Source organism: Empidonax traillii, unplaced genomic scaffold (assembly GCF_003031625.1).
Source record: "Empidonax traillii isolate 1590-97213 ecotype Southwest subspecies unplaced genomic scaffold, ASM303162v1 scaffold166:size2381449, whole genome shotgun sequence".
Lineage (NCBI taxonomy): Eukaryota > Metazoa > Chordata > Aves > Passeriformes > Tyrannidae > Empidonax > Empidonax traillii.
The window spans coordinates 2,240,750-2,264,007 of NW_020955359.1; the positions used below are offsets into that span (position 1 = coordinate 2,240,750).

The window sequence follows — 23,258 nt, forward strand, 5'->3', positions numbered from 1 at the left end:
CCTGCTTAGGACACCACCTCTGATACACTGACACTTGTCAACCCAAACTTAGTACTCAAAATAGCATAGCCCCGCAGCCAGCACATTTTAGTAGCTTACCCAGGTGCTGACTGGTAAAATCAAGCACATGTAAGGACTAGGAAAGGGAAGAGCACTATTTTCTTCAGAGGATTTAATTACAGATAAATAACACCCAGCTCCACAAAATGACAGCTAAGGAGGGTAGAAGTAGAGGGTATATCTATTAACCTTTGTAGTTTACAAAAGCATGTGCACGGTCTAATTTGAAGAAACAAGTTTTTAAGGGACTGTATTGTAATACAATTAAGACTTGTATTTTCCCTGCAGGTATCCAAGTGCTGCTTTTCAAGAACCAAGATCCCAATGGCCTTGGGGTAAAGACTCCAGATGGATTCTCTGTGACAGCGTGGGCCTCCATCTCTTGAGCAGAGACTCCCTTGCCTCTTAACCTGTACTTCTGACAACCTCTTTAAATGCTTTTGCATCCTTTTGTCATCATGGCTCTAAGCTCCATTCCAAATCATGTGATGCCAGGTCTTTTGGATATATAGTTAGTAACACCCCCCAACATTTGCACAGAACACCATATAAATGGCCTGGATCATCCCCACGAGTACTTTACACAACTTCTATTAAGTGTTCCATATATTATGAGAACAAAATTTGCAAGAGGTTTGGATACTCAAGATGAAAGCGATTTCAGTATTTAGTTCTAAGGTCATGAGTCTTGGGGAAGAAAAGTCTCTGGATCCTTGAGAGCACAAGTTCAGCTACTAATTTTCCCTTGCATCACTAATACAGTCTTCTTTCCCACATTTTACTGTGAGAATGTGATGATATGGTTGCTATAAAAAAACCAAATTAATTATACTACTTCTGGGAGTATTCCAAGGTTAGAAATACAACATCTCACATTTAACATCTTTAAATTATTTTTCCCTTTGCAATGCAAGTTCACAATCCACAAACCCCACGAAATTTGGCATACCTTTAAACAGGTTACTGCATTGTTTAAATGACAGCGGCTCCCACTTTAATGTAAATATAATCTCATGAAGCCTTCTTGATATTCCACTCTTCCACAGCAGTGGTTTTGATTGGTTGATGATTTGTAGAACTCTCTTCTTTTGTTTTCACCTCTCCAAGGGAAACACAGAGCAATGTAAAATTTATGACATTATGCTTGCTTTTCTTGGTTACATTTCACAAATATCTTGAAAGTAGTCCATGGACCAAGAGGGTCTGCTAATCACAGGCTGTCAAAAAAATTTTATATTATGGAGAATAAAAAAAAAAAAAAGATTTCACTAAAAACATTTCAGAAGCTAATAAATAAAAACAAACGAGTTCCTAAGAAAATGTCTTTAATTTTCATTTTATGGAAATACATACTTTGTTTTTATTTCCATGATACAAAAAAGTTAAATATCAAACATTTTCTGAAATCTACCAATGCAGGTCTTTTTTTAAACAAATAAAGGGCTGGTGCAGTTAGCAGGTTTATCACAGGTACCAAAAAAACATTTTTACAAAAGCCCCACAAGCTGGGGAAGAAGAAGGGAGGGAACAAACAAATCAGAATTTAAGGGTGAAAACAGCAACAGATGTGAAAACAAAGAAAAATTACCTCCCACCAGGAAATTAATGTCTGAGAAACTTTTAAGTTACAGTTTTTTGAAAGGGTAAGGTATGTGTAAAGCTGGTATTTAGATGCAAACCATCTGCACAGGGGGTGGGGGTAGAGAACAGAAATTCAAAAGATATTTCCAGATAAAGGAAGTGGTAGAAAGCAATATGTGAAACTGCAGTTCTACCTGTTTCCAGAATGCTGACAGCAAACTGATACTGCCTGAAAAAACAGCGAAATATGAGGAGATTCATGGCAGTTCCCCCCAAGCGCAGCCAACAGCCCAGCACAAAATGATGGAGTGCCAGTTGTTTTTGGACAGCTCAGAGCCAGCATGCCAAAGGAGGTGACCAAAACACATTTAGTCTTGCTTCTTAAATCTAACATCGGTTATGACAGCAAGGATTTCACAGGATCAACAACGAGTCAGGTACTGGTTAATATACACACAAGCAAAACCGACAGTGATTGTTCAATAAACAGTTTAAAATAATTAAACTGATTTTCAGGACACAGACTGCTTTGTTAACACCACTTTATTTAAATAAAGTATGGCTTCCAAGAGGTGTATTCTCTCAACTGCTTTCAATCAATTCCACTCGTTAAGGCAGTTGTTTCCTACCATGTTTCAGGGACTTCAAAAATTCCAGTGGAACTAGTGGTGAGGCTTCCTAAAAGACAGTCATGGGACAAAAATTAAATCAAGAATTTTTTTGGTTCTTTCAGAGTACATTAAGACATCTTTTCTCCTGTAGGGTGAGGTTCTAGATACATGACTGGCAAGTCAGTATTTACAAAGAGAAACTAAGACAGTGTTTATGAATAGGCACCTAAAAAAACCAAATGGGGCTGGGGAGAATGAAGGTTAATACCAGGTTTCTTACCCAAACAGTAAATACTACATTTTTTAATCCAAGTAATTAAGTAATTCTGGTTTTGCAATAACTATGATGATGAAGTTAAATAACACTATTTTCCTAAGTGTACTTGTAGTTATTTTTGTTTAAGGTAGTTAAGACAGTGAAGAATATTTCCAGCCCAAATTAACTGGAGAATAAAGATGAATCATACTAATACCAATAATGCATATTTCCATAATGCCAAATAGAGAGCCTGAATTTTATACTTGGAATTACACTAGACACTCCTGTCATTTTGCATATGTTTACATGGCCCAAATGCCCTCCTAAACTGCAAGAAGAAAGCAATTTCCAAGCACAGCTTTTGAATCAGCTAAGAAAGATTTTACTCTGCCAAACCAGGAGAAAGGATGCTTGGTATATAATACCACTTTCTGGATAAAAGTTGCTCGTGCAGATATTGAAATGAAGTTTTAACTACGAATATTTGAATATATTTCAATACAGGGAGTGCTCCAGATGACTAAAAAATTGAGTAACCTTGAATAGAAAGTCACATTAAAAAAATATTAAGAATACCTAAAAAAATACTCAGAGAGTTTTATCTTAAGAAAGAAAGTAAGCAAGTAATAAATCAACTACATCCTGCTTTATTTGTTGGTCTTGGGTGGGGTTTTGGTTGTTTGTGGGTTCTCTGGTTTTGTTTTGGTTTTGTTGGTTTTCGATTTCGTTTTGGTTTTGTTGTTTGTTTTTTTCCAATTTTTGCTTGATGCAAAATTCCCCACTTTCCAGAACTCTGAATGTAATGGACTAACTCACTGCTACAACCCAAGACATCAAGAAAACAACTTTGATTCTGTTCGGCCCAGGGCACTTTCAAACAGAACAAAACCACATGTACCAACAGTGCACTTACCTGCTGGAACTTGATCTGTCTTCATCTTTTTCAATTTTTTGGCTCTCTTCTTGCCATCTGGAAGGGACTCTGCACAGGGGTCTGTCTGCTCACATTCTGGCCCTTGGCCTTCTTCCTCTTCCATCTCATCAGAACCAGTTTCCTCCTCAATAGGACTCATGCTTCTCTTGCCCACTGTACTGGCACCTGTAAAACTGGCACACAGAAGGGAGATGATTAGGAAGAGGTCAAGGATTACTATTACATAGGTAGTATGTAATAATAAATACCTTATCAAGGTAGCAGAATAAACTGTAGTAAGTGGTGTACCATGGAGTGACATTATCTGGAAGATCTGACTTAAGTACAAAATTCTATATATTGGCTATCTAACCCAATCTTATGGAGATCAAGGTATTCATCCTTTGCACTGCAGATGTCTAAGGCTTGGCTGCTGCTCTGATGAGATCACTGCACTGAAATGCAATTAAAGCTGTTCTCTATCCCTGCTTAGTTTGAACTTTTATTCTATAGTTGAAGCACTGTCACTGGACACCAAGTGATACACAACTGAGCCTCAGACACACATCTCCATACTGAAGGATTCCACATGTTCACTTCACCCTCTCCTGGATCTACAGAGGCTTTTAAAAGCATTTCTGTTATATAAAGGCAGAGAAAACCATCAAGCTCCATATAATAAACTTTAAATCTGACTTTAAAGTGAAGAGTCCTATTATCCAAGGAGCTGATAAAATAAAAAGCCAAAAAAATTGCACACTCATTTCATTGGTAGTATCTAATAAAGCCTGACTAACAGGGTACATGAAGATGAACTCAGAGCTCCACCTCATTCAGCACACACTGAAATAACACTGTGCAGGTTTGTGTTCCACTGCAATGCTATTGTTAAGATCCCTTCAAAGACAATAATAAAAAGATATTAAAATCAAATTAGCATGAGTACAAGAAAGAATGCAGTAGCAAAGGGATTAAACTAAAAAAAAAGTTCCCACCGTGAACTTCTAGATATGTGAACACCAGCTACTTAAATGTCTAATTTAATGTTCTTTTAGAACTATCAATTAAAAAAAGGTCGTTTTAGACTTATGAACTTCTAGTTTTCCATTAAGAACCACACAACATGGCTGTATGCATCTAAGCCCTGTTCCACTCTGTGATTTAAATATTAATACTGAGTTATAAAACAAAGCTTTACAAGGTATTTTTCTTCTTTTTAATCAATAGCAGGGAATTATGGTGTTTCAATAAGGTTTCAGCTAAAGGAAGGACTGCTAAATTTGGCAGTACAGTTTTGGCTTTGAAATGGCATTTTTTCAGCTGAACATTTTGCAATTTAAAACAGACTCTTTCTGGGATGTCCAAAGGCAATAAACAAACATGAAACATATGATTACGTCTCATGCTCTTACTTCCACTTCAGGAGCAAAAACACCATTTACTTTGATGAATAGTTGTTTTTTCCTCCAAACATTCACACACAGAAGGCCTTCTTGCATGATTTCTTACAAATCATCTTTTCGAGTCACACCACAACTACCATCACTAAAAAGATGGAAGCCAAAAGGCTGGACAGAACTGTTTATCCTACACACACAACTCAACATTGCAAAACAGGCGAAAACTGGGCTTGAAAGAACAAAAACCTAGTGAGGAAAGAGCATTTAGGGAATTCAAAACTTTTATTTTTTAAAAAAATTGTTTAGAAAAGCTTGTAAGAATTCTACTTTTGGGAAAGACGTTCTGAAAAACACATCAGGAAGAAAAACTCGGGAGCTATAAATTATGATTCCAGGATTTCCTAAGACATGAGCATGGGTCTCAGCAGGGAACTTGCACTCACTGTAGGAAGAAACTCCCTTTTTGAATGGTCTTATGGCTGAATTTAATTTTTTTCCAACTTAAGACTTGTGAAGTTATTGTGAATAAGGAGAAACAAGTTCTTCCTTTCAGTGCACATTTACCTGTGTACCAAAGTACAAAATAAAAATTATTTTAGGCCTTACATTCCTCCTGCAGATACTTTGGGAGGGGAAACCCCATAAAAAAGTGGAAGCACAAAATACAAAATAAACATATTTTATAATCAAGAACTACTGACATCTTACTTTCTCCCAACATATTAATTTTATTTTACCTTCATTCATTGACTGTATGGCTAGGGGTTGATTTTGGTGTGTGTTGTTCTTCTTTTTTTTTAAATTTATTTATCAACAGGATGAGCGGGTCTTGCACTGCCACAAAGGGCACACACTCCACCTGATTAAACTGTCCGTGGACTTTGTAATGTCATCTCAAACACTAAATATCAGCAATCCAAATAGTGCTCTGATAATTAATTTGAAAGAATCAGTAAGCGGAGGGGGGACAAAGGGTGGGAAAATGATTATGATAATGCAGCATTTAACGTTTTCTGTTTTGGAAAAGCATGTCTGAGTTTCAAAAGAAACACTTCATCACAACAGAACATCTTGCATTGGCCTGGATATATGCAGACCTTCAAATAATTTTTCCAGCAAGACAGGGATTAAAGAACCTTTGTGACATACTTATCAATCTGTCAATTTAAGACAAAAGTTCCTTACAAGAAATACCCGACAATTCCATGAGTGAATGAAAAAGGAGGCAGGACACATCGTGGAGGGGAACAGCTCCTCTGCAGCTGTGCTCCTTGGCAGAGCTGATTCAGCAAGCTTATTAGATAATAAATAAATAAAGGATGTAGTAACATGAAGCTATTAAAAGAGATCAGCTGCTGGATACATCACAGTACTGAGTGCTCAGCTAGAGAGGACTTAAATTAATCTGGACAAACAGACACACATATAAATGCACATATATATATTTGTCCTGGTTGTTTATATAAATATTTTGTTATAGTTATTATATTTTATATTAAAATGGTTATATATAATATATAAAAATAAAAGTATTTTGTCTGGAAACAGAAAGAAAATATTCCTCTTGAGTGAAATGAAAGACCACGTGGTTTGCAGTTCCATGTTATCTCTAACCAGATTACACTTCAGAGGAAGCATTTACAAAAGATTAGTTGACAAAAGAATACAATCTAACTAGTAACAAATAAAAATAAAATTCATGCCAAAAGACTTACAGGAAAAGGAATTTGGAACAGAAAAACACCACTTTATTAACGGAGTAACATGAGAACAAAAATCCACGTAACATCAATAACAAAAGAAGGTGTGTCAACAACAAAAAGCCTTGTCTCCAAGCTATCAGTGTTGATCATCTAAAACCAAAAAGGTGCCTCTTGTGGAATTATACAACACTAGACAGAAAGAATTTATTAAAAACTGCCAAGATCAAGTGCTCAGGCAAACAACTCATTGGGGTACGTCAAACTGCAGTGGAAAGAATTCACTGAAAATTTTATTCAGCAATTTTCCAAATTATACATATGTGGCAATTCTCAAAGTTATTTACGAGACAACAGCAGATCAGCTTTCTGCATTAACTGTTTTCCATAAGCTGTCACCCTCACTCTCTGTCTAGAACCTGTGGCACCCATTAATGACAGCCCTAAACCTCAGGCTCGTGCCAGCTGGGGCCAGGCCAACCTTCAGAGCTCCCCAGCTCTCCACAGCACCCACTCCCAACTTTTCCTAAGTGCAACAGTGCAATTAAACTGACTTCATTTGATAGGGATTTTATCACCAGGTTCCTCCATATGGTTTTTTGCATCAAACACGTCTATAACACATTTAGAATTCCCACCATGACAAAAGCCATGAACATCTGAGAGCTGGCCAAAATACACACCTGCAAAATCACGAGGTTGTGTCAGAGGCAAGAACAGAACGAGTCGAGCATATTTGTTATGTGACAGATCACATTTACAGGAAGATACAATGGGCTAGGACTTGTCATAGCATTCCCAGGAAAGCTCCAGCAGAAGGACAGCACTGCTTTTGTGACCACTATATTTGGTCTGTCTGACCACAGGGTGGGGAAGGAAAGCAGAGAGAACCCCCCCTCAGAAACCAAACCAAAACACCACCTTAGAGAAATGGAGCTTGTACATTCCACTTAAACTTCCTTTCATATATTTTCAGATAGAATTGATAAAAAGAATGGCAATAACTTGATAGGTTAATTATACTATTATATTAACACTAGAAGACTCTTCTCACACACAGTTACACAGATGACTGAGAAAGAAGCTGCCTGTTACCCTCATATCCAAAACCTGTCATTAATACGAGGGTAAAAATGGAACAAGAAATGCACTCAGCAACAGATGGCGTCAGAATCAAAAGCAGCATGTCCTGACTTCAGTTTGTCCTTCAATAATGAACTAAAACCCTGCTCAAGTTTTATACCAAAAGCTTGACGCCAGGCAAGTATCATTATTTGCCATCCTGTTCGGGCAGCATAAGCACAACTTCCTCAGGACTGCTCAAGGAGGTAATTCATGCCCTCCAAAGTCATCCAAAAACCAGCCTGGCCTTTAAAAGGTTATGACAGCCAAGCATCAGAAGACACAAGTCATTCACAAGTATCAAATGAATAGAGAAAAATTTTTTTTATTTTGGTTATAAGGACTGAAGCTGCCACAGGAAGCTCAGAAGCTGTGATTTGACCTGCCCTCAAGATCTCAGAATTTAAAAATCTGTCTAATCACACTGGTGATGAAATTCTCTCTGCTCTTTCACTTACCATCTTGTGACAGCTGATGTACCACTACTGATTTAGATGCAAAGAAATAAATGCAGGAAAAAAAGCCATTTATTAGTTAAGAACTACCTGAAAATTGCCAGACTTCTAATAAAAATGCAGTAAAAACATTAGAGTTGGCAAAGCAGAGGTCACCTCACCTGTTAACACAGTAGTAGCGACTCTGGGAGATGTAGGGTGTGCACTGAGTTTTTAACCGTTTCCTCTCCATCTCCTTCCAACTGTCTTCTGTGCATTTTCTCTTCGTCTGTTTGTCTTCATGTTTGTTCTCAACATACTCTGCATATGTCTGGATCCTGTAACTCTCAGCATACCTGCTGGTGTTTACAGCTGTGGAGCAGAAGAGTGATGTTATACACAGACCTCTTCAATGGCAACATGCCCTCCCTGGAAATAACTTATTTGGAAAAGCAGGAGGCAGCAAGTTGTTTGTTCTGTTCATATACACCACTTCTAGTTCCATTGTTAGCAACTAAAACAAAAAAAAACAAAATCAAACCAACCCCAAATGTCCCACTCTCCCAAAATCTCAGTGTCTGGATTAGATGCTCAGAACTCTTCTGAGGGTCAGACTTCACGCAAAGAGAGTTAAATTTACTTAAGACATTTCTTTTAAATTAGAAACGATCAATTCTTCAGTCACAACCCTCTTCCAGATTGCTTGTTGGCAAGAAAAGATTTCCTGGATTTTTTCCCTTTTAGTCTCATTACTTAACCCAGCAGGTTTATTTTGCAAGTCTGCCAGGAAAAGACGACATTTGCAAAGCCTTTGCCAAAACTCTGTTTGATTGCTGTGAAACATAAGCTTATTTGAGCTGCATTTTTGGTTGCACAAGATATCCATGGAAGAGGCACTTAACTAATATCCAGCTGTTCCAAACTTGTACCTTTCTAATGTTTGGTCCCAATTTAACTAAAAAAAAAAAAAAAAAAAAAAGACTACCAGTCCAAGGTAGAAGGATTTCTGTCAATGCAAAATTAGAATCGCCTTAAAAATGAAGAAAAAAAAACTTTCACTGCCTCCACTCAGCAACAATTTAACAACATTCCTTCGAGTCCCAGCATCTTCACAGCTCTCAGCCTTCAGTGAGCGAGCCAAGCTCTGGCCTGATGCCATCGCTGTAACAGATGAATCAGCAAATTAAACTGACTGTCAACTGGTGTCTTCTGCTGTTTCCAGTCTAACTCTCTGAAAGAAAGTATTGTAAACCAACCAGTAAACCAGCTTAAATATAAACCAAAACCAAACCAGCAACCCCCAGCTTGTTCCTCATATAATCGGGCCGCACATTTTAAAATACCATAACTGGAGTGGAGACAAACCCCTGATTTTGTTATGGATTTCCAATTTTTGTGTAGCCATTGCAGATGCACGGCCAACTCTTTTCTAGCTGCAGTGTCATCTCCAAAGCAGGTATTCTGTGCTACCTCTGGTCCAAGGATTAGAAATGGCAATCTCCCAACAGTGCATTTCAGAAAGCTGAGGAACATGGGTAGAGGGGTGGATTTGGTTTTCCTCCTCTTGCAGGACAGATCATCTACTCTGCATATTTGCTATGTCACAGTGAAATGAATTACCCATAATATGTGCCACGGCATAGAGATGCTGCTGCTGCAAAGTCTTTGTAACGCCCATAAAGCTGGGCCAAGAGTGTTGTATATTTAATTTTAATACAAACAGAAATAGCAGCAGATCTGATTTACAGCTCCTGAGATGGGTGCACTAACCAAGAGGAGGCAGGCCAACCCCCCCAGGGTGTTTGTTGGGAACTGGGAAGTTACAGGATGTGTTTACAGGAATTAGGAGCGTATTTATTGCCCGTGGAGTTCTGGTGCAGGCACCATGAATGAATGAGTAATGCTGGCTGCAGTTTGCTGCATGCCAGCCCACATTCCTCAGGGTAACATTTGTTTAGTTCAACTCAAGTATGTTTTTACTTGCTAAAATCAAGCACAACGTTACCATGGATCATCTGTTACACAGTCATTTGTTAAAACACAATAACCGTCTCACATTATTTGTTTTGCTACAAACTACGAACCAACGTTAAGGGTCTGCCATTTAATTCCCTGATAAACTTAGCCCTTTTTTAAGGAAAACAAAATAAAAATATATGCAGGCTAAAAATAATTTTGAAATAAATCTGTGAAAGAGTCAGTATTTTTGAACAAAGACAGCTCTGCTTTCTTAAGACATGTATTTTACAGCAACCCATTTATATGACACACATACAAATATATGCATATAAATATATTGCATATATATTTAATATAAGATGTTATGTGCTGAATATATTGCTTCATCATTGACCAACCGAAATGAAGGCATATGGAGAAGTCTAAGGAGTCACACACACAAATCAATCTTGCATGGTCTTGAGCTGAAGAGCAGCTCCCTGAAAGAGTTTAAAATACATTTTCTCTGATGGTTTTCTGATGAATGCTGTCCATTTTGCCAAGCAAAGCAAATACAGTTACATCCTTCTGCACTGCCAGCAGAAGAAATGCATTCATTGCTGGAATGCTTTGTGAATTCTAACAAACTCAAGAGAACTTAGGGGGGTTATTTACTCCTTTATTTAAATTGAAAGCGAGGAGACAACTCTTCCTGTGAGAAACCTGACCTAGTAACCAGCTCTGCATGGCTGCATTTCACCACACAGTAACTGCAGCCCTAGAGTAGAATAATAGTAATTGCAAATCATTTGAGGAAAAGCATTTCTGGAGGACACATCTTCTCTACTTATCAGGTAAGATATTGAACAGGCTGACAGTTGTTGAGTGATCCAATAGGAATGTGTACAAAGATACTCTTTTGCCAACTCCTTGCTTTTATGCAGAGCAAAATCGTGACAGATGGCCACTGCCAATATTAAGCCTCTTAATAAATAGACAAAGATGTTAGAGAATTGTGTAGGTAAAGGAAAAACAACAATATACAAATAAAGCAAATACACAGAGCTGTCCAGATTAAGGCTGCAATACTGAACACTCAGGCTTGTGAAACACTGAAGTAAAATTTCACCTGTGAAGCCTTAAAGGTTCCTTTGTATCGATGCTGCCTCAATCCTATCTGATCATGTTCTGCTTCAAACAGGGGCTGCTGCCTCACACTGTCAATTAGTCAGGACCTAAGGCAGTATTTTCTTTTACTCTCATTACTCACTGTTTGGTTCCACAGCCTTATTTATTGACTTCTAGGGCTGTTCTTGCTGCACCTAAACAATTATGTTTCCTAAGCAGGAAAGAAGCAATCCTGGGAGTGACTATATAGTAGTTATTTCCTATGGGGTATGTTTTCTTAGCCCTGACAAAAGGTTAGTTCCAAAAAACAAGTAAGTGTAGGGGATTAGACCATTTTCTCCAGGTTGGTTACAAAAATTGCAAAAAAAAGAATTTGTTTAGGAACTAAAAAAAACCAAACAAACAACAACAACAAACAACCCACAAGCGAAGGGAGGTAAAATACTACCTTAATCTTCAGTATCCATGAAGAAAATCTCAACTTTGTAAAAACCACTGGCTGAACAGAAAAGAAATTAAGGCTGGTAAAGATGCACTTTCTCACTCCAAGGAATCAATGTATTAGAGACTGATGGAGAAAAGTAATTTAACAATTTGAAGGATCCAGAGTTTCTATTTGGTAACAGCAACAATCTGCAGGCTGTATCAAAGCTGAAAACATCAGGTTGCACATGGTGCTACCCATCCCTTTGCTACCTCTCCTGTATTAGCTTAAGATAGAATCTGCATAGGCACATTCTGCTAAAATAGACTTAAAATAAGAGTGTTTTCCAAAGGGTGTCATCTCTCTCGGTATCTGAATCCAGAACAGGGAGTATCTCTGTGATGACAAAGCAGTTGTTCACTTTGCAGAGAAGATGGCAACTTACAGAGCAAACCAAAATAAAATCTTTGAATCTTCCAGTTGGGGAAAATAGAAAAATTAATAAGTGATGTGAAGGAAAACAAAAGAAAGAAAAAATGCCAAGTACAAAGCATGGCAAAGAAAGGGAAAAGATCCTCAGGCAATGTTTAAACTTAAAATATTTCTCCTGATGAAGAATACAGATGACAGTATAGTCCAGTGAGACATCTCATGCTATGCACATGTAAGTCGATTCTTATAAAGGATTTTAACTCCCTTAAAGATGAAGTAATTTAAATACTGAAAGAATTCAAGCTACTTAACCTTTGCACCCTGTTTAAATACCTCAGTAATACATTTTGCAGCTTTTGTTTCAACTCATTTCAAGAACCCCAAATCAAATGAAAAGGTGGTCACAATGCTTCCAACGTTACATTAAGAAAAAAACCGAATATATTCAAACTTACAGAGTACAAAGGGCATTTTGGATTTGGGGGTTTTTTGTTTCTTTCTTAATTGATGAGAAAAAAGTATGGCTGCAGGTGCCTTGAAGGCAAGTCTATAATCTTCCTTCGTAATTCCACATCAGTACTGCTGGAAGTTGTACAATAGCTATCTCTCTATATGATTTATACCACTGGTTCCACTGTAAAACCAGTAATTCATTTTCCTGTTGCAGTCAAGATTCCTGAAGAGAAGCAGAAATTCACATCTCAATCCCTGCATTTACTAGTACAGGAATGGTTTCAAATAAACACTGGAGATTTTTAACTTTCAGGATGACCAGTGAAGTGTTCAGATCTGTGAATGTACAAACTAAAAGCGTAAAGTGTCCAGAACGTTTCTGATCTAGTCAGAAAGTCTCTGTTTCTTTTATTACACAAAGCACAGAGAGCTCAGACCTGCAGGACTTTTCAGGCAGAAATGGAACACACAGACTGATTTCAGCTTGGTAGGAGCTGAAGATGGAGAATCCCACGTTGCTCCTTGGCCCCTGCTCCAAACCACCTGGTCTCATGCCTTTTAAACACCTCCAGGGACGGTGACTCCACTGCTTCCCTGAGGCAGCCTGGTCCCATTCCTGACAACCATTCCAGTGAAGGAACCTCCCTAACATCCAGTCTGAACTTTCCCCAGTGCAAGTGGAGGCCATTTCTTCTTGTCCTCTTGTTTTGTTAACGTGGGAGAAGAGACCGACTCCCACCTCGCCCCAACCTCCTGCCATAAACTTCACACGAACTTCCTGGTGAGAACACAGTCATGGGAACTTCTGTAATGTAATTTTACAAAGGCCCTGGGTAATACAGTACATGGTACCTGCCCCTTCCTCAAATTCAGTGAGAAGACACTAATACACGCACGATCTCAAAATGCTTTTATATTTTAAAGTATAAATTTTAAACTGGTGGTACTAAGCACTGATGCTAAGTAGAGAGTTCTACAGTAAACCTCATAAAACACTAATAAGCCATAAAGTCCAGTCCTGTCTGAGAGACTCACAAGTTCAGAAAGATTAATGATTTAAACACAAATCATCGAAAGGCTGTCACAATTTCAGCTGCTGCACCTGCTTTAGTCCATTGCTCCCCTGCTGTCTAAACACATTGGCCTGCTCAGTGCCTCGAGGAAGAGGATACCCTGCACACACTAAATTCTGTAGGAGCTCATGTATCAGGGCACCAACACATGGAATAACTTAACATTATTTCAATGCTTGCCATTTATGACAAGCAGTTGCTTTTCACATGTATTCAAAATTTCAGGTTAAGTGTATTTATTGCATTTTAAAACAGCAAGAAAAACATTCCCAGGAAGATTCTCAGGTTAAATTATTCTAAAATGGAACCAGTTAAAATATTGCAGAAGTTATTCATAATCAGAACACAGATGTTATTAAACTGCACCTAAGCCTTAGGTGAAAAGAATAAAGTGCAAGTGTTGACTGCCAAGGGAAAATAAATCACGTTATGTGTTTGAGGACGACTGATAAACCTGTCCATTATTTTCATTAACTTATAACCATGTCAAATGCACAACTTTAGAGCCAGAATTGTATGCCAGAAGTTGGTTCTGAGGTTTGTTGGAGCAGTGCACACACTGCTTTAGCTGCTGCCACACATCTCACAAGGGTGTGCTTCATGTTTGACAGAAATGCTAAGCCCACACCAAGCACAACTTGGCAACAGAAAGTTCTGTCTCCCAAGCGTCCAACTAAAGGAGTATCAACCATTTAACAAATTCTTATTAATTACCTACTTTGAACAGCAAATTCCAACAGAAAACAGACTGCGTTTACTGTCCATTATTGTTTTCAGGTGCTGAAGTTTATGTTCTAACTGTAAAAGGGTAACCTGATTTGATACAAGAACAAGCCTTTTCTGCTCCTAATAAATTAGAGAGGTTGCCAATATGTGAGTCGCACGAATAACCAAATAAAGGGAAGATTCTTGGACATTATTGTAGGCAGTAAAATGAAAAGTTAAAGTTTTGACTCTTGTTTTCCAAGGTTTCTGGTTTGTGTGTTTCAAACATGCCATACTCAGTCTGAAAGTCAGGAGCAGCTCCAAAACTGCCTATAAAAACACTGCCCTTTCTCCTACTTATTTTTCAGAGGGAAAAGAGGAGACAAGTCTTTTTAAGCTCTGCAAAGATTCACAGGTCCTTCAGGGTAACATTTTAATAATCAGAAAACTGGGATGTGCATTCTCCCTGGCAACATCCACACTACTGATTACCACGAGAAATCTGAAGAGCTGCTCATTAATTTAATTCAGCTAATCAAATGTATCCTTTTCCAGCAGAAAAGCATATGGACCAATGTTTTATCAATCACTTTTGGACCAGGGCTTAATGGTTACCATCCACAACATTACCTAACTCAGGAACATTGTTTTAAAGAGCACTGGGGGATGAACAGACACATTTTATTACCCACGCATTCAAAATGGATTTCTGTGCATATTATCATGAGAAATCCAACATATACCCAGGGTGCTGATGAACCAGCTTTAGTCCATTTAAAATAACCTGAAGCCAGGAGAGTCAGAAGCAACAGGAACAGCAAAGCTCAGCACAGCAGAAACAGCTCATACAAAGTGTGACATTTTAAGAGGTCTGTTGTTGTCGAGGTTAAGCATTATAATTAATTATTTGAAATGTGGAAGACAACTATCAGAATTTTCAATACAACTCTTAGATACAGTTACACAAAACAAATCATATTTCAAATTGTCTTGTAACACCTACAAATCTCAACAAAATTAAAAGGCATTGGAGAGAAGTTTTTAAGGAACCAGCAGATTCACCAGTTGGTTATCCTGGGCATGCACATCACGGGAGGATGGCAGAACAATCTGTAAATCATCTGCTGTTCAAGTCTGTAACTTTACATTAGCTCAGCCAAATATTCAGTATTTGGATCACTGCTGCAACTAAAAAATAAAGGCACCTTCCAGATATAAACCGAGTTAAAAAAAATCTGGTAGACATGGAATCAGGTAACACTTCATGCAGGTTATTACAAAACCAATCCTATTTCCACAGCTTCTTCACACACAAGTCTCTTATTAAAAAGGTGCAACATAAGTGTGGGGGTTTTGCAGTGCTTAGACTCATATATAATGCAAATCTGAACACTTTATCAAAACTTCAAACACTCTTCATGTTCTCAATCCATTTATGTTCCAGTAAATGCTTTTGTTGCACAAGTGCTTTCTTAACTATAGGTATTAATACCAGCTCAGTCAGAAATATCTTCTAGAGGTAAGCATAGAAGTAGGTCTGCAACAACATCCTGCACTGTATCCCACTGTCTGACAGTTCTCCAAGGTTTTCCATGCAGCCCAGAAGACACAGACATTTAAATAAACAGGTTAAAAACCAGGCCACATTGTTAGTTTTTCCTACGTTCTTCACATAAGCACATCTCACTAAATCACAAGTACAAACAGTGACTTTTATTGCCAGGGCAGTTCATTAAAGAATTTAAGACCAGGCAATAGAATAAAAGAATTGATTTTATGATGTGTTTATTACAGGGGGGGGAAAAAAGAAAAAAAAAAAAACACCAAGAGTTTTAAGCAATTTTACAGTAAAAATCACAGGGATTTTTGGTAACTGAGGTTGCTGCAGTTTATCAGCTTGGTTGGCTCACTGCTTTCAGTATATGAGACCCTACTGACCTGATTTCATAAAACCTATGGAAGACTATAATCACCTGAGCTTTCAAACAAATAACATGTTTTCTAGCACGTAGGCCACAGAAAATGCCTCCGTTTGTCAGAGCACACACACACAGAGCAGTGCCAGAGAGATTCAGTTCACATATTCTGCACACATACAGTTCTTTCCACAATAGAGTTGCTATAACAAAAACAAAACAACAAAAAAACCACCCCAATATTTTGACAATGGGTAAGTCACTGAGGTGATGGCAGCAGGGGATTTACTGCAGCAGCATCTAGGAAAGCTTTATCTGACATAATTCTCTATCTGGAACTTCTCACTAGAAGTTACCTCAGTCTGGGCTTGTCTTTGCTGGTGCTGGTACTATAAAAGTCTGGTTCCTCTGAGCATCTGAACCATCAGTGGTTCTGCCATGGGAATCACAGACCCTGTTGGCTCAGGGCATTTTACAGGAGCCAGTTAAAGTCTTAATGCCAAAGTAAATCCAGCGACACTCACCTATTTGTACTTGCTCTGGCTGGCTCAGTGACACAAATGCTGATGTATCATCAATCCATGACACCTGAATGTTACCTAGAAAAGGCAAAAGAAATTATTATGACTGTTTTTATCTTAGGTTAAGTCACAGATTTTATCTGATGTGACATGACATAAGAGAGTCCATTAAGAGTAACTGCACCTGACAAGGCTTCTGCCCACTGTAAAGGTGAGCAGTGCACACACATGGGCCTGGAACTCCGAAATTTCGGGCTGCATGTGCACCCTGAACACCCTCAGGCCCTCATGTACTCCCTTCATGGGTTCTGTAGAATTCTACTAAATAAATTGAAGCAATTTTCTGGGAATTTCAGCCCTTGACTCAGATAAAAACAGCTCTTTGGGTGATGATAAACTCCAGCAGAGCGGGGCAGCAGAAGATTGATCACATGAATGGAGAACTCCAGTTATTGTGATACTAAATCTTCCAACTCTGGTTTCTTTGGATCCCACTATCCATCACTTCCTGCATGTGCAATAAAATCTTAATTTGGGTCAATATAAGAACAAATGCACAAGATCATGGAGCTCATTTGGAAGCTGTTCCAATGGATCAGTGACTGGAAGGAAGTTCCTCTGTTCATCAAGCAGTTGGTGCATTTTCTGTGTGAGCGGCTCAAAATGTCACATTAGCACTGAAAGAGCTCATGATCAAGCAAAAACAGAGGAAAGGATTCCTACTCCAGACACGAGGTCTTATTATAGTCTGAAATCCATTTACATCTCCTGTCTGCATCTAAGTGCACTACTGTTAGTACAGTTCAGATACTGAAAACTGGTACCATTTTTTTTCAGGTAGACTAGGAAATCCAGTTATACATAATGTTACACCACCATTTAACCTTCAGACATTACAAGGTTAAAAACAATGATGCAAAAAGGCTTAAAAGACATTTATTCTCAGTTGTTTAATCTATTTAAATCTAATTTAGCCTACAGGTTACAAGGTTATAGCAGTCTCTTCTGAAATCCAGCCAGATTATAAACAGATTTTCTAATTATAAAAAAATAAAAGCCTAGATAGATTTCATTTGCATGCTATGTATTTGAGTAGCCAGCTATTTAGGAGTTTAAGTTATAATCATTTTGATCATTGCCAAAACCATAATTAATTCAGTATGGTTTCTGACATTTCCCTGTACTAAAAGGCTAAGGCTGCTATTAAGGAGAGCCTACACTGAGGAGTCAGATGTTAGAATTTCTTTAAACACTTTTTAGGGTAAATGAATTCAATTTCTCATAATTCAGTCTTTGAAGAACACAGGTCTTTGTTGCCTGGGGGTAAGGGTCTTTACTGCAGAGAGAACACCTTTTGGCAGGACACTGATACTTCCCATCCCAGGAAAAGCCTGACCTGATTTACAATTACAACTCAAACCAGTGCATTTGGTAGGACCCAACACTGAGCTTCCCTTAAATGACACAAATTACTGCACAATTAAACATTGTTCCACAGGCACTGACAAGTCAGTGCTCTGAATTTCTTCGTGTATCAAGTTCTCCTTTTCTGCATTACTAATTACAAAATTTTCTAGAAATCATTGGAGACATCTGAGACCACACTTTCTCGTAACCCTTCAAGGTGGCACTGCTGCCCTGTGTCCCTTTCCTGCCTCTACAGTTAATTCACTCCAATCTACCCTGAACAGACCAAAAGAAAGATGAGAAAGAAGAATTCTCCTGAACATCTTGCAATTGTGCCCGTGGTGTAAAACAGTAAAGATGATCAATGACAGACAAAAAACCTCCTGAAGTTCAGCTACTCAAACGGACTTCAGTGCCCTTATTTTTACTAAGTACTTATTTTAATAAGTTTACAAAAATCCAACCTACTGATGGCACATCGTTTTAGCTATTGTTTCAGAAAGGCTGCTGCACTCTAAATGACTTCTGACTTTGTATTTTTAGCTAATTAAGGGTTTCAATGCCTGCCAACTCACGCTGCCTTTATACTCGGATTTATACATTTTAAATATATAATTTAAAGGAACAGTCCAACATTAAACAGTGGGTGCTGAGTTGCAATCTGAAGAGAACCACAGCAAATGCCCTTACGCAATTCTCCATGCTCAAGAGATGCTCCTTTCACACTGTGGCACATTTCATTATTATTAAGAGAGATACGATTAATAAATTAGATCATTCAGCAATACTGCTAAGCACTCAGGAAATATTGTGCATTTCAAAAGTATGGTGAAATGGGAATAAAGCCCTGAAAAGCAAATGTATCTGCACCTGCAGTACAATACTTAGCCACCAACAGAGCCACGTGCCACTGACTGCAAGGCCAGTGCGGATGAGCCACACACTGCAATGGAAGTGAAGAAATAAAGCAGGAAACTTCCCTCTCCACAATTCCAGAACGGATCAAATGGCTTCAACACTTTGAAGACATTGGCCTGGGTGACCCTTGTGTGCTCACTGCTGCACACAACATCAAACCAGGGCCTTTGCTAGAGAAAGGGTAAGTCAGGTAAAGAATTATCAAGTGAAATAAAACACCTTTGCTCAAGTAGGAGATGAAAATCTGATTTTTTGGTCTTCTGAGATGAAGGCACAAAGTAATATGCATCTTTTCTATAAATACATCTGAAAATTCTCTATGCATAAACTCAAACATGCAAACAACATTAAAATCCACAGAACAAAATTTTCCTTTTTATACTCTGTTTCTACACATTCCCTACGTGACTGTTACTGGCAATTAACCACTCAGTATAGATATTAGGACTATATGGGCTTTCATTTAACCAGAGATGTTTATGAATATATTCCATTTTCTTACCACACACACACAAAAAAATTTGCCCCCATTGACACCATGACAGAATGGCTAACAGTTCCTGGACCCTGACTGCATCAGACAATATCAAAGTTTTATTCTATGAGCAAGGGTTGAAGCATTCTATTAAACACAAATTATTCCTGGTGAATAACTGAAAGGGTTAACAGAGCTTCCACCTTTCTGGCAGGAAGACATGGTACAAAGAAAGCAAGAACAGTTGAAGGAAATCTTGGCATGACAAAAAGGAGGAAAGGCCAGAAATGCACAGAGAAAAAACAGAAGTAAAATTTTTAAAATCCTATTAAAAAAAAAATCTCAAAACAACAGAAACAACAAAACCCAAACAAAAACACCTCACAATGAAAAAGACCTCAACAAACCAAAAAAACCACACTCAAAGCTCAGATATCCATATGAAAGTGAGCCTGGAAGAATATTTTTATACATGTAGTGTGCTGTAGGTTTTAATTAAACCAGACAGTCACCTTTGAAAGGGACATTTTTCAAGCTCCACTTTTTTCTTTAAGAAAAGTTAAACTGCGAGTTTGCAGTTCAGTGGTTAGCAGGAACACAGGCCACAGTGTATAAAACAAGAAAATATGTCTCAAAAATGTACTTAGATGTTAAACTTAACAGTCACCCATGCAGTAGCTTGGACTATCAGAACATGGCTTAAACACACAAAGGACTGGCTACATCAGCATTCAGCTCCCTCTTAAGGACAACTCTGATGCTCTCCCACAATACAAACAGTCTTTGCACTGCATTTGCATGCAGTCAGGTTTGACTCCACTTGGAAAAGTTTTTAGTAGTAGTTTTTACAGTACATTATAGTACATTCCATCAAACAGTCATTTATGTAAAGTGAAGGCTGCATACTAAAGCTGTATTGCAGCAAATCCGATTCTAATACCCTCATATTTCACATCAGCATGACCAAATAAACTACACAAATTTAAGAATCTAAAGAAACAGAGACTGAGCAGAGAGACTGCCAGTACTGCAAGTACTGCTGCAGTGAAACTGCATTCACCCATGAGACTATAAAAACATCCTGCAGGAACAGGTGTCCCCTTGGAATGCACAGAGTCCTGAAGGGTTTCGGGATCATGAACACCCCTCTAGAGCAGCAAACCTAAACCAGTTCCAAGGCTGACACTGCAGCCCCTTCAGCTGTTTCACTGCTTTCATTAGAAGCTTCATGGAAGATCAGAGCTCTGCTTCAGTTCATTCTAGACTAGAACAAATTCAAAATTTTTTTTTACAGATTCCAATTAACACTGATATTCAATTTAACAATGGATTTTTAATCAAGGTAAAAGATTCATTTCAAAACATTTTCCTGTAGCAGATGTAACGAACTGAGATAATTCATGTCTGTTGCTGCCATATTTTTTTTGGCTTTTGGCAAATCCCTTGACCTCACACTGCACTAATCTGCCTCTCTGTCCCCCTACAAAGGGGGGAAAGCACTGGAAAAGCATGGGTATTCCCAGGATTTTGGAAGGAATAATGTGCAGCTTGTTTTGAGATAACACGGCGACAAGACCTAAACCAAAATAGAGATTAAGTAGTCCCCAAAAGCAGGAGTCTGGCACTGCGAGCTCCCAAAGCCCGGGAATCGGGAATGCCCGCGGAGCGCTCTGCAGGTGTGAGCGCGCCCCCTGGCGGCGCAGCCTGCCCCGGCACGGCGAGCTGAGGGAGCGCCATTGGAACGGTGGGGCTGGGAGAGCAAAAACCATGGGAACACCGTCTGAACGGCCTCCTCACCCCCAGCGGCAACTCCACAACCTCTGCCGCCTTCTGCCTTCTCACATCCTGCATCTCCAATAGGGACTACTCAACTCTATCCGTCAGACTGGCCTCACACTGCAGGTCCAGAGACCCACACAGAGCACCAAGCCCCAAGAGGGGACATCATCAGGGACCACTGTCAGCCAGTTCAGATCTCCATGTCCCTACAGTGCATACTTCTGCTTAGTAAAGAAACAACAGGACTACTCGTCCCTAGTTATTAAACCACTTTTTTGTTGTGTCTTCTGTCTTAGATGTTGTTCACGATGTTGAAATCCAATTGGCTATTTTCAAGCTTGCTTGTTTGTCTACACTCACCTAAGCTGGAGTCTGGCTTTGTGCAGACTGCAGGACGAACCTCAGTCCTAAATCCTCAATCTGCCTTTCACACCAATCCCCATTCCCTTTATCCACCTATACAAACCCTCCCAGGAGAAGCTGTAAACAAAAGGATCAAAGATCCACAACATTCAGCAATGACCACATATAAAGATTTCTGAAGGGCAGTTATCAGGGCAGACATTTTTCAATGCATCCCTAGAAAGTTCACAGGAAACCATTCAAAAATTACAAAAGGTGATTCATTATTACCTGTACAAGAAGTAAGTCTGCATCCACAGACTAAAAATAACAAAACAAACCAGAAGTACTTGCTAATGAAAAAAAAAAATGTGAGGAAATATAGATTATATCACTCACCAAAGGCACTGAAAAGCTGGTAAAGGTCACTAGTCTTCCACTCTTTGGGAAAAGTAACATGAAGAACATGATCTCGTTTCGGCTGCACTGTGAAACAAACAAGCATTTGTTAAAGTCACAGTCACAACTAGTACCTTTAGAATATCCCAAAAAGTCACCCAATGTGGTAAGGTAGCTTTTTTGCCTTTCTTTCTTTTAAAATAAGAAAACAGGGCAAGAAACAACATCAGGCACCAATGCTCCCCTTCACAATATACTGCCCCAGTTTGTTAAAGGTAACTCAACAGATATACACCCAGCTCGATGTGATCAGATTTTAACTTGACCACCTGGTAACACTTTCAGGAAAAGCCTCTCCCTTCTTTTGGCACACAGACATAGGGACTGACTTGCATCTTAGTGAATTAAACTCCAGAATTCTTCTGTAATACAAACTTTTCCCCTTTCTGATCTCCTTAGCTTTCAGCACTAAAATAGGAGAGTTTTTCAAGGTATATCTTGTTCAAGGAGCAAGTGTCCAAAATCAGACCATCAACCACTCGTTAATGCTAAGTGCTTTAAGCTGCTTCACTCAAAACAAGCCTGGGGTAGCCTGAGTTTACCAGAACCCCCCTGCTAATAAATTCCAGCTCTACATGAGCACCTGAGAGCAAGCTCAGATTGGACAGAGACACAAGACAAGTCCTGTAAACTGAATTGGCTACTTGAAAAAGCAAAAAGGACACAAAAATTTTTTAAGTTAAGCATAAGTTGTCTTATCAAGCGACTGCAGATCAATTCACTGCTGTAGAGCCTACTGAACAGCCAGCAGCTCAAAGTTTAACTATTTGTAATCCAGTAGCAGGAAATTATAACCTGAATAACCCCAGTTTCAGATGTTACTACAGCCTTTTTCTGTTGATTAGCAGAAGAAACTATTCCTAATCTTCCAGTATCAGTTTATTCTTAAATCACTGTGCATCTGCTGTTAAAACCTCTATAACTTCTACCTACTCAGGTGAGAAATATTTGATTCTTATTCTGCCTTGAAGTCGCTTTGTGCAGCAACTTCATTCTTTTTAAAAGAGTTTCTAATGCAAAGTAACAAAAGAAGATGATTAAGATAATTTTCACATTTTCAATACTATTAAATCTGGCATGTGTTATTTAAAACCATTATTTCTGGGAAAATTGCACAAACTTGCTATTACACTCCAGGACAAACAAACTGACAAACACATCAAAATTTATGACAGTCACCTAGTGAGCTGTGCTAGTCTGTTGTTTAA

The 23,258-nt window shown here is 38.6% G+C and overlaps 1 protein-coding gene across 4 annotated transcripts in view; it reads right to left on the bottom strand.

Annotated features, from left to right (window-relative positions):
• PARN (poly(A)-specific ribonuclease) overlaps window positions 1-23,258 on the bottom strand; it is a 50,828-nt gene that overhangs the window by 9,302 nt on the left and 18,268 nt on the right. The window contains exons 20-25 of one of the 4 annotated variants that reach the window (XR_003571398.1): window positions 21,991-22,077; window positions 16,674-16,748; window positions 8,263-8,452; window positions 3,425-3,618; window positions 2,271-2,319; window positions 987-1,298 (exon numbers count right to left, since the gene is read on the bottom strand). Coding sequence is in view for 3 of the 4 variants with exons in the window: in XM_027885423.1 (XP_027741224.1) it covers window positions 2,267-2,319; window positions 3,425-3,618; window positions 8,263-8,452; window positions 16,674-16,748; window positions 21,991-22,077 (599 nt within the window). In the remaining variant the exon portion in view is untranslated. Of the gene's footprint in view, window positions 1-140; window positions 1,299-1,368; window positions 2,320-3,424; window positions 3,619-8,262; window positions 8,453-16,673; window positions 16,749-21,990; window positions 22,078-23,258 lie in introns of those variants that run through there. The other 3 variants (XM_027885425.1, XM_027885423.1, XM_027885426.1) reach the window with 3 other exon arrangements.